At 39.1% G+C, this 16457-nt stretch overlaps 1 protein-coding gene and 1 long non-coding RNA gene across 3 annotated transcripts in view; one reads left to right on the forward strand and one right to left on the reverse strand.

Annotated features, from left to right (window-relative positions):
- Window positions 1–13058, forward strand: part of KCTD5 (potassium channel tetramerization domain containing 5) — a 35830-nt gene extending 22772 nt beyond the window's left edge. For both annotated transcript variants that reach the window (XM_061474267.1, XM_061474268.1), the window contains one exon: window positions 6742–13058. In XM_061474267.1, the coding sequence (XP_061330251.1) occupies window positions 6742–6771 (30 nt within the window). In that variant the 3' untranslated portion in view covers window positions 6772–13058. The remainder of the gene's footprint in view (window positions 1–6741) is intronic.
- LOC133279984 (uncharacterized) lies at window positions 6726–16147 on the reverse strand. The gene is made up of 4 exons (XR_009747029.1): window positions 15659–16147; window positions 15198–15307; window positions 14101–14840; window positions 6726–6847 (listed from the first exon to the last, which is right to left on the reverse strand). It is a non-coding gene; the product is annotated as an uncharacterized LOC133279984 (long non-coding RNA).
- Between the last annotated feature and the right edge of the window lie 310 nt (window positions 16148–16457).

Consider the following 16457-nt stretch of genomic DNA (forward strand, 5'->3'; position numbering starts at 1 on the left):
TAATAATTTAGGACTAGGCTATGTACCTGAAATAAACCATGGAACTCTAGAATCTGATAAGGATCTTCATAAGGAATGATAGCACATCTTCAGGGAACTTCAGAAGTTGCCAGAGTTATACTGAACCCTTAATGGAAAAGAAAATACTGTTAAAATGAAATGATTAAACCCTAAATACAAAAGCTACTTCAAAGGGCAGTACAGCTCTGCAAATTCAGTAGCTCTGAGAGGGGCTAGATCTTCAACCTCTGCATTGAAGTGCTTCTTCGTCATTGTTTCAGAAAAGAGAGCAGGGTGTAATTTGTCCAGGTAATGAATCAGAATTGATTAAGGTTGGAGATACAACATTCACTCCTTTTGTCCTGGAAGCGCTGAGGTATTGCTAGCAACTAATAGCAATACTTGAAGAATAATCTTTTCTATCCTGTGTTTCTAGTTGTCCTGGGTTCAGCTGTTAACAGTTCTTCTTCTTAGTAGCTGGTGCAGTGCTGGCTTAAACCACAACACTAATAGATCAAATATTTTTAATAGGCATGTGTTATGCCTGAAAAGAAAAATAGAAAATTATTTGTGGTTGAGAGGCTTCTGACAGTTGTGTTCAGGAATCTTGCTCGCAGCTTGGGAGCTGTTGTCTCAGTAGCTCGATGGTCTTAATGAAGTTCATATGAAATTCTGGTATCCAGTGGTGTATACAGGATAATACGTTCATGTATTGGGACTGACTTTCAGAAGCTATGGAGAAAGTCTTCCTGTTACTTCTACAGCAGGTTGGGTTAGAGAAAGCAAAAAGCTGCCACTATGTAATTTTTATTGTCAAGCATTTCAATTTTAGTTGATCGTACTGGACTGTCAGAAAAGGAAAAGACATTTTCTGATAGCCCATCTAATCAAGCTTCACCTTCATTCCTTCTCGGAGACTTCTTTCCCTTATGTTTCTTTTTTTTTTTTTTTTTGAAAACAGTTTGCATAGTAAGTTAGTAGTTGACTTCTGTGTAACCTTCAAATACACTTAAGCTAAGGAAATTGATGGCATTTGGGACATTGACTTAAATGGTTCCAGTGGGTTTTAATGGTAGCCATGACACTACTAAAAGCTAACCGATATTCCCACAAGCATTATTTTCTTTTGTACCACCTTATTGATCTGTCGCTCTTTGGACAAATGGCCAAAGGTTGTTCATAACATCTACATCCAAAGTTTGATTCTCAAGTGCTATCCTTTCCCATCCATGATGAAGAGTACACGGAGTAAAGGTACCAGCTTTACAGTTTTATTTAACTTTTCTCTATGCTTACGGTCCCTGTTGTTATGTTGCATGGCACTATTGGCTTCTATCTGCTAACTTTAGACATCTGAAAAAGGAAATTTTAATGAAATCTGTGATGTTCCTTCTTGAAATTGTCTGCTGTTGTTCTTTCTTGCAAAGAGTGGAGTCCCAGATAAAAGTAAATAAATGTCATTCACAGGTGCTTCAAGTGTAAGTGGACTGTACTTTGTTGCAGCTTTGACTCACTCACAATCTTTTCTTTTCCCTTCCTTTCTCTATACTTGCTGCATGCTGCATGCCACTCAGAGTGAGGATGAAGAAACGGATTACGATATGAATGACTCAGATTAAGTGTAAATGTCATGGTGAGCATTAGCTGCCCCTAGGAACTTACACGGATGCTTTTCTGCCCCATCCAGTTCCTACCCCACTAGTGCTGTTCTTTGGCTAGTCCTGGTGGTATGTGTGTTTGTGATTATAGTGGTGGCATGGTTAGCAAACATAGAATTCCTGATGTGGATATTGCTTCTTGGACACAGTAATTGGTGTTGTTGTCCTAAGATGTATTGTGATTGGTTCCTTTACAGCTTTGCTGAGCAGAAAAGTTCTTCATGTAGATTCTAGGGTCAGAATTGCTTTTAATTTTCTGTGCACCAGCTTTTACATCAAATATTTTTTTCACATGTAGAGTCTGGTAGGAACCTACAGGATACACATTCAGTACAACATCATCAAAGATGGTCGTAGCTGATAATTTTGAAATTAATAGTTTCTGAATCAGGATTGGCAAATATAAGTAAACAATGTGATCTCAGTGCTGCAGTTATATTTATCATAGGAAACAACTGTCTCTGGGGAGGGATCAGGTGCTTTCCATTGTACACCATCTTATTGAAGATCAGGTACTTTAAAAGTCACAAATGGAAGAACACAAAAATTGCATCAGAAAACACAACTTCTGCAACTTCGTATGTGTCTGCCAGCACTACTCATATTTATTATACTATTCAGTTTCTAGAAGATAACTTATCATTGAATATTCAGTTAGATGTTTAGTATAGTTGCTTGAGTAGTATAAATTTGAGGTATTTAGCATTGCATGAGATTGAATTCAAGCTTCTTACCTACACACTTGGATTTTTTATCTGTAAACCAGATTTATACTTATCTCTGTAGTTGCTTCCGCATGTTTAAGGAAGAACCTAGGTTATCTTCTTGCTGATGCTAACAGATACTGCTGCTGAGATAGAATAAGGTATTTCGCCAAGTCTTCAAGAGTGGCTGCAAGGAACAGGTCAAATCTGAAGCTTTATTGAAAAAAATAAACTGGCACTGTGCTGGAAGTGAACGCAAGATTTTTAAGCTGCCTGAGAGACAAACAGTCCTTAAGATGCTGTTCTGTATGCAGCAGATTTATTTTGCATGGGAGGAAATAGTTCTCATGTTCTGCTTCCCTAAGAAGCAGTCACACTCAGGCCCCTCGGATATGAGAACGCGTTCAGCAGTGTTTACAGTTTTTAAGTTAACTTTGGATCTGGTGCACCTGGAGGAAAACCAGAACAGAGCATGAAAAGAAGGAAGATTCTGAACATAGCAGATCTACACCAGGGTAGGGACAGTCTCTAGTACCAGTACAGACTGGGTGAGTAATAGGTTGAGAGCAGCACTGCAGAGGACAACTTGGAGATACTGGTAGTATGAGCCGAGTACACTTGCAGCCCAGGAAGCCAGTTATCCAGAGCTAGCCAGCAGGTTGAGGGAGGGCATTCTTGCCCTGCGCTCTGCTCTCATGAAGACCCGACCTGGAGCATCCAGACTGTCCAGCTCTGGGGTTCCCAGTACAAGAAAGACATGGACCTGTTCACAGTGGATCCGGAGGAAGGACACAAAAATTGTCTGAGGGTTGGAACACCTCTGCTAGGAAGAATGGCTGAGAGAATTGGGGTTGTTTGTCTTGGAGAAGGGAAAGCCCCAGGGAGATGTCACCGCAGCCTTCCAATACCTGAAAGGTGCTTATAAAAAGACAGAGGAAGACTTTTTACCAGGGCCCATAGCAACAGGACCAAAGACAATGTTTTTAAACTGAAAGTGAGTAGATTTAGATCGGATAAAATGATGAAAGTCTTTACTATGAGGTTGTCCAGAGAAGTTGTGGATGCCCCATCCCTGAAAGTGTTCAAAGTTGGGTTGAGTGGGACTTTGAGCATCGTTTCAAGCATTTAGTTTAGTGAAAGATGGCCCTGCCCAGAGCAGGGGATTGGACCAGATGATCTTTAAAGGCCCTTCCAACCTAAATCATTTAGTAATTCTGTGATCTAAAATGTGCAGACAGAGGAGCATTATCAGTGAAGTCACCTATTTAGCTAGTAGAGCATGTCCTCAAACAAAAACTTCTTCTGCGCCTGGTTCTGCTGCAGACATACTCCGCAATCCTGGCTACTAGCAGATTAGGAGAAGACCTGCCATAACTGACCTCCCTTAGCTTTGAAACATACTCTCTCAGCATTTTTACTCAGTAACCCATTAAAATCTTTAGGAATAGTCTTAGTAAAGGGTTTTTCAGGAGAGAAAAATAAATAAAAATAAAAGATTAATTTCAAATTGCAGCAGAGTCAGTCTTCCTGGGATTAATAAGTAAGTACGATTTTTGTATTTCTTCTTTGGACAAAGTCACTGCCCATGACTAGAAAGGATCCTTTCACACAGTTTCTGAACACCTCTCCTGAGAGTTTGCTGATCAGAAATTGTTTCTCTTGTTGTAAACGTAGGTCTCGTAGACAAAGTAGCAACCAAAATGCATTAAAATGTCGCCTGATCTTACAAAATTTTCTACTTCATGTTGGGTTTACTGGCTCAGTAAAGTGTTCACATTTCAGTGCTGGATCTGGCTTAGCTTTCTCTTGTTGTACATGTTCTGAAGCTGTAGAAAACAGTTCTGTTAATCTTGGAATTATCTTTTTATTTTCTAGGAAAGAATAAGCTCAATTGTTTCTTTTCAAATTGAGCAGATTCACAAAATTAATAGATAAAATATTTTCTGACTGCACAGGTACTTAATTAGCCGTGGTTTTGCCCCTGTTGCAGATGAACTTCCTGGATACTTTTTCTGGGTCAGGCTGTTACCTACTATGTGGGCATTTACTCCAGCACTTTGTTCACAGCTGTGAGTAACAGCAAATAATCAAAAAAAGAGCTTAAGTATGAAGCATTCATAAAATTAACTCCTGGTATACTTCCCCACCTTCCAGTAAGCCTCATTTTAGGAATTTTAGCTTCAAGCCTGTATGCAGATCATTGTATGAAAGCTACCATGACTATGATCCCATGAGGAGGTACCAATGTCACTACCTTCAGTAAGCTTGTCTAATCCCTTTTGAATGTGTTATACTAGCAGTGGCTGAGCAATTTTCAGGACCTGGCTTTTTCTCACATAATTCACTTTTATCTTAACTAGTTTCCTATTAAATGCTTTTTGCTTAGTGCACATAGTAAATTATCTTCATGAAATAAGCAATGTTCACATCTAAATAGCACGCTAAAGTATGTCATGGCCCATTGAAAACATTTTTCTGTATTTTGGAGATTTATCAGAGTAGCTGCAGTGACGTATGGCCTCGTAACTTCAATAGTACTGAATTTGAAATGAGAAAGCCCTCGGTGAGCACAGGGAGATCCAGGTACTGCAGGAAGTGCAGTGAGCAGGTGATAAAGTGAAGTATTTATTTCTGTTTTTAAGCTTACACTGACCTGTCTCTAAACTGTCCCTGAGGCACACCGGTGGCGATGAGTTCTTTATGAACTCCAGTCCTTAAACAGTTCCATGGAGTTCTGCAAAGGAGGTGAGACCCTACTTGACTACACTATGAAAGACGTATTAGGCTCAATGACCTACAAAAGCTGATAGGTTAAATTATCAAGGCTTTAACAATATTAAAAAGAAAACAAATACCTAGATGGTTTTCTAATTCAAACCATATGTGAAACTGCTCTGCTGTGTTAAGTGATCACCCGTTTTTACCTTACGAGCACAAGGACTGAAGTGTTTCTGTGTGTTGTCAGATTCTGTGTGTCCTCTGGGATGGAACATGCTACTGTGTGCTAGGATCACACTACACTGTATCAGACTACACTGAAATCATCATAGAAGGAAATTCTACATTGAAGACAGCTATGCCATTGTCCAGGGATTGTGCCTTTGCTTCCTGGCAGCTTTTGAAATGAACAGTCCTTTTCAGTAGCAAATGAAAATGAAGTATAATTAGAGATACTTTTACTTACAGGTTAACATTATCAAGTAGTTGTGCTCAGTATGTTTGAAGCTTCTCGTAGTGCTTGATTTGGCTACTGGCATGGTCAGTTCTACAATTTGCTTATGCAGTTTCATAGTGCTACACAGCCCAAGAGTTGAGCTCATTATTGCTGATTGCCAGTCAGTGTAGAGCAGCAACATGAGAAACGTTGCTTGGACAGTCAGTCCTAAGACTTGGATACTTATGCCAACAGCAGCCAAGCAGAATTGAAGCAGAAAAGGAAAATAATGGTCACACTGGAAGTAGAATTACATGGGTTTCGTGTTGCAAAATGCTCTAGACAAAGATTCCTGTTTTTTTCAGGAGTGGGTATTTAGCTTCTGTTTAATATATGCCCTTTAAGGTGAATTTTAAACAAACCAACTGCTTTTAGGAAAACAACAAACCAAAACCGATCCTGTACTCACTGTAATGGGAATCTCAGTTCCTTGGTAACAGTGGGAGAATCAAATCCCTTAGACAGAGTTGCTTTTAGGAAAACAACAAACCAAAACCGGTCCTGTACTCACTGTAATGGGAATCTCAGTTCCTTGGTAACAGTGGGAGAATCAAATCCCTTAGACAGAGTTATCAAGTGAGAGCTGGCACTGCCTGTCAGCTGCCTGACTTGAGCATTTCAGAGGATAACGATGGACAAGGTAGTGCATGAAAAGTTCAGTGTGCTGTGTCCTGTGTCAACAGAAATAACTTTAATGTGGACAAGGATGCCTAAAAAACTTGTGAGATCTTGCATGAGCACATAATGTTAATGTAATAATATCTAAACCCTGCTGTCATAGTAGTATTTATTTTTATATAGCTGGTCAATCCAGCAGATAACCTTTGTATGTCTGAATAGCATAGTAAAAATCTGTGAGGAAATGTAGTTGTTTGAGGTGAAATAGCTTACTTTTTACATCTACCAATCCTTAAACTTTGGTTATATTAATCATACTTAATTCTTAGCCTTGATTTACATCTGTTTTAATGATGTTTGATAGTGGACGTTGCATCTATCAACCTGTCTTTTTCAGCCTTAAAGCACAGACTTCAGGAATATCCTTGAACCAGATCCCTGACACTCTCAGTTATTTGAAGCAGTCATGATTCTCTTTGACCTCCATGCTTTAGGAATGACATTAAAACGAATTTTCATTTATAGACTTTTCATTGGTCTGTTTCAGATTTTGCAAGAGCGAGGTTCCAGGATGTGAAGACAGTATTGAATGGTGACAATTTTTTTCTCTTTTATTCCAAGACACAGTGAATTGTCACACTGAAGAGGCTCGGCTGCAAAAGAAAAAAAATCTGATTTAGACAATACTCTGTTGATCTGGGTTCAACCATTTTTGCCTATAAGCTGGTGTCAACTGGCTGAAAGCATTGCGAGATTACCTTATGGGAATAGATGGTGTGGGAGTGTGTGTTAAGTTTTGGTTGTAGTGCATGGTTGTACTCTCCTGTGGGCTGACAGACACTGGTCTTTTGAAATGACCATGCACTCATATTTTCCTCTGAGAGATGTAGCACTTGATGTCTGGTGCTGGATGACCCAATGTTGATCAGTTTGGAGACATTTTCCTACTAATCATTGCAAACATTTAAAGGACAATGTAATTGGTGCTACACACACATTACAGCCCACAAATGCAAATATTTGGGGTCTACATTGTTTCAGAATCAGTGGCAGCCCCAGTTGACTGTGTTATACTGCACATTCCTTATGGCTTTGTGACATACTCTATAATGTAATAACAGTCTAGGAGATCAACTGAAACTAGCATGTAAAAAGTTACACAGCAGACAAGAGGTTTCTCTGAAGGAAGGGTGTATATATTGACTGGATTAATAGCATATTTTAATGCCCAAAGGGAAGACTAAACTCAGAAAATGGCCTTAATCTGAGTTATTCTTGATGTTCCTTCTGTTGAAACAGTCTCCTCCTGCAAAAGTTATGCTCCAGTCTTAACCAGATGTTTGGAAAGGGAATCAAAATTCACTGAAAATGAACAACTGAACATTTTGTTTCTTTTGAGATGTTTGTACCCATATGTGTGTTTGTGCTTTCATGAAATGCCTATAAGCAATGAATTCTGTGGATTGTGATAGACATTTTTCAAGAGCTGGAGGTTGTACAGAAATATGGCTGGCTAGTTCTAGATCCCTCTCTCTGCGAGTGGGGTTAAAGTCAACCTTGAGTGTGAACACAGAATCATCCCATTGAAAAGCTTAAATACATCAGACATTCAGGATACCTGTAACCAACCTTTCTCTTTCTATACTGTTTGAACTATGCAGTTAAAGGACACCGAAAATAGCTGGTGCAGCTTTATTAGTTTGTCCTTGATGAAAGTTAATACACAAGACTGGAGCTTTTTAATACACTATGTTTTAAGCAAAATCTTTAGCACATCTTTAAAACACTTAATGAAATAGTATAAAACTCAGCTTCATTGACTTATGAAAGCAGTGGGAGTTTCAAAAAGCTACAAGATTGTTTTGAATTCTAAAGGTGTTACCGTTTCCGTTGTCAGTAACTTCAGAATTTAGGTGTCTACTCTAGGTAATCCTTTACACAAATGCCTGATTTCCAAACAGCCAGGCTCTTGGCTCTTTGAGATGGTTTGGGTTTTTCTTTTTTTGTGGTTATTCTGGTTGGTTGGTTGGGGTTTTTTGTTTGTTTGTTTGGCTTAGTTTTTGTTCGTTTTTTTTTTTTTTTTAAGGACTTCTTATACATTGATAAAAGTTTGGCAGAAACGATTTGTAAAAACCATTTCTACTAAGCAGATTAAGCAATGGGCTGAATGTTTTGTCCATGCGTCTAATGCTTGAAAGAGTTTGTAACACATTTTTCAACTTGGATGTGGTCTGCACAGGAAGCTGCTGGCCCCTCCACAACAACACAGACAGTGTTTGTCTTTTTTTTTAAGATGTTAAAACTGAATTGAATTTACTAAAAATGTAATTGTGTAGGGGGAAATGTTTATACTTTTATACTTTTTTAGGCACCCATATTTTATCAGCTTGAATTGAGCACTCAAATTTCCCCGAAATAGTAACAGATTATCTTGTGTATCTGAAAATAAGCATAACAGTTGTCTGTGTTAACTGCATATTAAAACATTTCCTCTGCTGCAGTAGTCACCGTGTTTTTAAGCAATATGACTCCACTGAATTCTCTGAGCTCCCAAGCTCATGGAATTGCAGCCAACCATGTTTCTTGTTGTTTTCTTGATGTGCTCTACAGAGTAATATGGCATTGGCTGAAGTGGATTTTAATGCCTGAAATACCTGTTTTGCAGTGCTCCTTCTGGATCAGCATTTCTGTTGTCTCTCTTATTTAACCCAAAAGAGACAGAATATTTTCTTTCGTACACTGAAATTTTCCAGAATGACAGCAGCAAAGCATGAGTAACAAACTGAGCAAACTGAACAAATGTAGAATATGTAAAAGAGTGGGCTTTTCTAGGTGTATTTTTTTTCCCACTGGAGTATTTTCAGTTTAAAAACATGCTTTTACAGTGAAATTACCTGCAGTCTAGTTTATATTGTGTCCCTGTTGTAGCAAATTTGGGCAAATGAGTGGCTAATCATTTTGCACTTTCTTTCCAATACCTCACAAGGATGTTAAGAAAGAAAAAGAAAACAATTAATAGGCAGGTATCCTGCAAATTATTTAAATATGCTGTTTGAGACCGCCTGAACTAACCGCTTTTTTGTTCTTGCTAATGTCATTATTGCTTTAATTTTTGTGAACATGTAGAGCTTTCAGATCAATAGAAGTGCTACCATATGCCTTCTTCAAGGCATTAAGAATTAATCCCTAAGTTTGGTTTCCTTTTATTTGACTATTGTAATTTCAAATAAAGCTAGCTATAGTAACGAGGTAACTGCATGAGAGTCCAGTCTACATCACCAGGTTTTGTAAACATTGCTTCATCTGTTAAGATCTTGCAGGATGAGGTGATGTACTGATACAGCTTAAACTGGAGTCCTTTGTTTCTTTTCTGTCATTTGAAGAGTAGTTACTTCAAGAGAACTGCCTATGACTGTGTAAAGCTGATGGGTTCATAGATGTACTGTGGAAGCCTGTGATGTGAACTCTGGATTTACACAGCTCCTGTATTCTTGAATCAGTATTCTAGGTTAGAATTTAAGATCCTGAGCACAAAGAGATCATAGCAGAAGAAAATAAAGCAGGAAGGAAGAGATACCAAAACATAACAATTAATCAGGGTGACCCCTGATGGAAATGTAAATTCTGTGATTTAACTTTCTAGGCTTTTGCTATATGAATATTCAGTGATGTTCTTTGGTGTGTTGTCCATGGAACAGGAGGTTACTTCAGCACGTCATTTTCAGTGAAATTCCTTAAAGGCTGTTACAAACTTCTTGCAAAACTTGTTTAAAAAACGAGAGGTTCAAATTTGCCATAGCAGTTTCTTGCTTTGAAGAAGCAAGGAAACGAGTAGCATACTGTTGGCTGTAAGCTTCATCAGAGGCTCGTTTTCTGTACTGGTGATGATATTTTTGTATTAAATGCTTTTGACTTCTTCAAGCAGCAATCAAATCAGGGCTTATCTGCAATGAATGAGTCATCCTGAGGCCTCCAAGACGTGAATGGCATCTGGCCCATAATAACTGTCCAAAAGTATAGTCTGACCTGGCAGCTCACACAGTAAATGTGAAAGAGATTATTTTATGTTTTTTTTTTTTTAACCAAAAGACAAGAGGTTACATGGAATTTCCCCTCACTTCCTGTGGGGTCACCATGGATTATGTGCAGTTTGTTATCCTGCAGTAATTTATTGTCTGTCAAAGGCCTGATTGTATTTAAGAGCTTATATTAATTCTCTACTAAACTTTCATCCCTGAGAATCATATACTCAAAAAATCTGGACAATTTACTGTGGTTTTTTTTTCCAAACTCAGGTTTCTTGTGATGATGAAGGTTCCTTTTGTCTTTCATTGTAGCATTAGTAAAAGATATTTTTTAAGAAACTGAGTTTAAAGTCTCCATCCACCTTTTTTTTCTTCAAGTTTTCCTTACAGGAGCTGTATTGCTCCCTTTCTAGCAATGTGAATGCACAGTTATGGCTGATTAGAAACAGGACTGTTTCCTGAAGGTACCAAAATTGAATTGGTCTCCTCTTTCTCCGAGAGAGTTTCATTGGTTGGGCCTTCTTTTCAGGAGAAAAAACATCTAGCAGATAAAGCAAACCCCCTGACTGCAGGTGTGCTGAGGGAACTGCTGCTCAGGACAGAACCCTGCTCTTTGAATACCTGTTGGTGAAGAGTTGTCAGTCTCTTTTTGAGCTGTACAGCCACCACCAGCAAGTTAACATACATTAATTGCAAACTACTATTTTTATTAGTATTAAAAAAATGAGCTTGGAATGCAAAACCGCAGTAGTATCTGGATGAATGAAATGACCTTAGAAACTGGATTATAATGCGTACTGTCCGGTCGTGCAGGTGTACTGAAAGAGATTCCTTCAGAAGTACTGAGACAAAAGTGAAGTACTGGGCTTTTCATGGAGATGAAAGTAAGTGAAAGAGAGCTTGTCCACTTGAGATGCGATAAAATCAGAAAGTGTCACTCTCCTATTTTATTCTCTCACCACATCAAAAGCATCTTTCTCAAGTTTTTCAAATTAAATTCTTCAATCAGCCCTGAAAGGTGGGGCACTTGCAAAGAGAGGAGATTTTGTTACACCTTTAAAAGTACTTGGTAGCTCAGGATGGGAGGAGTAAAACTTCCTGGCTTAACCCTACTGTGGTCATGGGACAGTTGTCTTTTCTAACACAACAATTTTGAAATACATACGGGCTGAGAATTCTGCCTGTTGCTTCATTACAGCTGAAACTGCAGTTATTTCCAGCTTGAAGGACAATGTCAGGATCTTACCTGGGTTTGTGTTGTAGGATTATAGATTCTTAAAATAGTGTAAATATTCAGTTTAAAAAAAGAGAGGTGGAAGGCTCTCTGAAATCAGTGGCATATAACTTTCCTTTGGCTCACAACAATCAGGATCTGTCTTTAAAGGCTTCTTACTGAACTGAGGCTTTAAAGGGCTAAGTAGATCTTACTGTTCAGTTTTCTTAAATGAGTGTCAGATAGAGGAACTCTTTCCATTTTCAGTGCAGAAATGCTAAGGGCTAAAATCCTTTCCAGGGCTAATCTGAAGTTCCGGAGACACATAACGTTTAAAAAGCAGCTGCTCTGGTTTTCTTTCAACTCACAGACTCCAAATCATTACAAATGGCTGAAGCAGTTGCAGATACAAGTGTTCATGTATGGTTTGGAATTTCAGTACCCAGGTTGGTCAGAGAAGACAGTACACTTGCCCAGCACTTTGTTATCGCCCGTGCTGAAATCTGACAACTGTCATGAACAGCACTGGTGACGGAGACCTTGAGATGATTCTGCCCCAGGAAATCGTTGCTGAATACTGCATTGCAGCTTAGCTGCCCTTTACTTTAGCAAGGTCTGCTGAGGCATAAACTCAAAGGTCCTGTGAATAGATACTGCTGCAAACATAGTTTTCTGGGCCCATCAAAGGGTTCTTTTTAGGATGTTGTGTGTTAGTAACTGCTATAATGAGAGAGACCTTTCAGAAAGTTATTTTGCTACTTTGGGGGTAAAGAGACCTTAGAAAGCTGAGCCTAAATTTTGACCTGACCTGGCACTTGTTGAGATTTCCAGGTCTGGACATCTGAAATGTTAAGAGTTAATGTATTTATGTGCATGATTCTTGCTCCTTCTGAGGATTTTCCAAAAGCTTATGAATAGCTTTACTCAAACTTAACTTGGCTCGTGTACTTGCTAGGATGAAGCGAGTGCCAAGGCACTGTAAGAGAGATGTTGCAGCCTGTCTACCTGAAACTGAAACAAGGTTTCGACAAGGTTTCTACCTGAAACTGAAACAAGGTCACCAAACTGAAGGAGCCTCAAATGGCAACTATTTCCACCTGCTTCCATCCTAAGCCTCATCTGAGCCTTCCTATGGGAGAGCTATTTCCCATGGACTCTCTAAGCCCACCTACCCAATTCTGCAGATGTTATTTGTTTTTTTAAACTCTTCTCAAGAGTCACTGGTCTCAACATTAGCTGTGCATCAGCTGTTTGTGTTAATATCCAAGTGGCCATACTTGCAACGTTATTTCCTGGATAGTGGATTAGCAATAACACTTTATTTTGTGCCAATTCATTATCTCTGAAGTGTTCTTACTGCAGCAAAGTTTGAGTTTTGATCTGGTTTTAATGCTTTTGCATTAGCCAGAACTCTTAGCACAGATATAGACAAGAAACTGAATCCATGGAATTTCCCTGGATAAAAAACTGCTAGGGCTTCCCAAATCATTTGAAGGTGGTTACAGTTAACCATCATTTTTAAAACAAACATACAACTAAAATGTGTGTGGATATTTTTTTAACCTCCTTTTCATAACACTAGTGTATTGTAAACTGCATGAAATAAACCTGTTTTTCCCTTTTCAAGTCTGATGTCTTAAATCTTTGTTTTCTAAAACCATTAATGTTGACAGTGACAGCGTAATTTCACTGACATTCCTAGTGTAGCATTTCAGGTATAAAATGTAGTTGCATTTTTGTGCAGTGATTCAAAGCAATAATATTTTTCCTTTGGAAAGGAGAAACATCCTTGTCTGCTGTCCCAAAGACATCAGGAAAAAAAGTCATGTTTATTCAGATTTATATCCACTGGGAAATTAAGGTATTTTTCTTTGCATTTACTGTGACTGTTGCTGGTCATTCTAGTTGGAAATAGTCCCCTCTGGATATACAATCACACAAAAAACACCCATGTACCAAGTTTTAACCACTTTGCTTACGTTTTCTTTCACACAGCTCCCAAATAACCCTGCCTCACATCTCAGATCTATTTTATAATCCAGTACTTTGCTTTTTAATATAACAGCTTTTGTCTGAAAAATTAAGCTAACTGAAATTGACACTTTGTAATAAGGCCAACGTATAGCATAAGAAATGTAAACAAGAAGCCACTTAGTACATGCTTGCAGCAAAAGTTTTGAAGATAGAAGTGGGTGAAGGAAGTAAATGATTACGTACCAAGTACATTTTGGTGAAATTATTCAGGCCGTTTGACAGCTCTGCCATAATTCAGTATTAGCACTGAGAAGACCACTGGACTGCTTTTACTTTCCAAACTGCGAGTAAGAATTAAGTATGAGAAGCTAAGACCTGTGAGTTCTAAAATCTGAGAGGCTGTACAGTTACATATGAGGTGAATTTCATCTTAACAATATAATCAATTTTAATAATCAATTTTAAATGCAAAGCACATTCTAGTATTTCCTTATACATTCCGCAGCTTTGGTAAGATGGTGTCATTTTACTAAAATGATTCAAATTGCATTTGAATTTTACTAAAATAAGTATTAACATCTCTAATCGAAGTTAACAACATGTGCATCTGTTTTTATCAGACTGTCCTACTAAAAGTATTTGCACTTTACAGTCAACCAGCACTACTTTAAATCCAAATTCTTACTATACATACCTGTTGCTTCAAGTGTTTTCATCAGTTAGCAAAAGTGAGAGCATGTGTACCCTCAACCAGAAACCAGTTAATAAAGAGGACATAAACAAGTAAGCCACTAACATTCTGTTTGTATCTTTTATAACATCCAGAGTTTACTTGGAGTCAGCTTCCCTTTCAGTGGGAAGTTTCACTTAAGAAAGATGAAAATGACCATGCAAATTCACCTTTCACTGTGCTGAAGTCTTGCCTGACAGTCAGAAATGCATAGTCTGTATTTATGTGATGTTCCCCAAGTCTGGAATCTGCACAATCACATGAGATAAATCCTGTAAAGCAGTGTGTTAACAGCTTCCCCTAAAACTCATTGCTTTTGGTAATGTCACTGGAATCACTGGGAGAAGTATACAGGGGAGTACATGTTTGTCCTGGTTCTACTATGGGCATTTGCTACTGGCAAAAGATTTCTTGGCTAGAGTGATATTTAGTCTGATTTGGCATAGCCACTATAGCACTTTAACAATCCCTGCTGAAAGTTTCTATTCCAAATTAGCGCAAAGACGCCACCAGACATTCAAAATAGATTTTCACCAAGTAACATCCTAGTGAGATAGCATCCAGTGACTGTTCAATGAATCAGCCTGCAGCTGGTGTTCTCATGAAGATCTTTGAAGCTCCCCTGTTTCCCCAAGTAATTTGTGATTTCTGGGATGCTTTCTGTACACATAGCTGCTGTCTTCCATCTCTTCTCCAGCACGTAACTAGTTAAAACGAATAAAGAAATTAAGACAGATGCTGCCATAGGTGTGCATGCATTAGGAAAAGAGAAAGCTGGACAGGAGTCCACAGGCAGACAGGTATCCATTCTACATCCTTGTGATACATTATTGGCTAAAGCACAAATGTGAACAGGAACTGTTCATTCCAAGAGAACATAATTACTTTTAAATAATCTACAGAGAGAAGTTAAACGAGGACTTAATGAGAATAGGGCAAGTGGCCCAAGGGTTTGATTTGTTTCCATGAAAGTGCAATCATTGCTTTCATTCTTAAGCTTTTCTGTGATATGCCACTTTTCATATTTCTCACTGCAATAGGAAGATGCTGAAACCACCCACCTTCAAGGGAGGAATTCGAGCCTAAGGCCAGCCCTCACCAGTGGAGGTGAATCCAAAGTCATTTTCAACTCTTTCTCTGCACTTGGCAGATGTGCGATTCCGGGGACAAACTCAAGACCCATCCTGGAATGAGAGTTTTTGTTGATGAGCTATTACAAAAAGGTCTGTGAAAGCTTTGGAAGCAGTTCGTCCTTTTCCATCTCTGCTGGCAATAAGATGTTTTATATCATTAGCTAGTCAACATGGATTTGACGTTTAAACAAAGATCTTGTTATGTCAAGCAATATCCATTGCTTTGTCAGCTTAAGCCAGAAAGAATACTCACCTTCTGCATCCCTTCTGTAGGATACAAAACCAAAATAAATATAAACAAGAATATGAATTGTTCAGAGGGAAAAAAAGCCTGAAAGGAGCTTGTCCCCTTGGCTAAAAGCAGGAATGGCAACAATTGTAACACCCACTGTCTAACTTGCCTTTAAAGCCCCAAGTGATGAAGATCCCATACCCATGCTCTCCCCGTTAGGCAATCTACTGTTCTGGTATCTTTGCCAGCAGAAGGATTCTACATTGTATTGGAAGTGGTGATACAAAAAGCAAAAAGGAAATAAAAATTTAAATGGGAGTTTTAAAAGTGAAATAGAACAAAATCCAAACTAAACATCCAGCAGTGCCTAGATTCATTCTGCCAGCCTTAGGTGCCAGTTGTGACTGATCCCCAGTTGCCTGCCTGGGGTTATGAAGAACCAGAATTCCTCCAGTAGGTATTTAAATGTGCCCAAGATAATCTCAGCTGGTGCCCGCTCACTAGGAGGGATGTTGGGCAACAAGGTTCCTAAGAAGATGAACCATTTTGAACTTTAACGCTGCATAGAACCCAGCTCAATAAACCACTGCAAGGCATGGCCAAGAGCAGGTTTCAGCACTTAAATTGCTTCTGTTTCATTAAAATCAGAAAAACAGATGAGAACAGAACGTGACTCACACCACTGAAGAGTCATTCCTAAAACCCGAATAGAAACACCCCCACCCCCCAAAACCCAACGGGAAACAAGAAATTGCGAGCAGGAAGCGCTCAGATCCGCTGCTCACGTCTCGGCAGCATAAAGGCTGCACCACGGGAAACCGCGGCTGCTCCCGGGGCTTCCAGCGGCCTCCGGGCCGGCCGAGGGCGGGACGCTTGGCCCCGCCCCCTGCCCCCCTCTGATAGGCTCTCCTGCCTGCCCGTCACCTGCGAAAGCCCCGCCCAGGCAGAGGGACCCG

Source organism: Pezoporus flaviventris, unplaced genomic scaffold, assembly GCF_033815535.1.
Source record: "Pezoporus flaviventris isolate CSIRO_AGI_PZ_B2104156 unplaced genomic scaffold, CSIRO_AGI_Pfla_v1 ptg000078l, whole genome shotgun sequence".
Classification (NCBI taxonomy): Eukaryota; Metazoa; Chordata; class Aves; order Psittaciformes; family Psittacidae; genus Pezoporus; species Pezoporus flaviventris.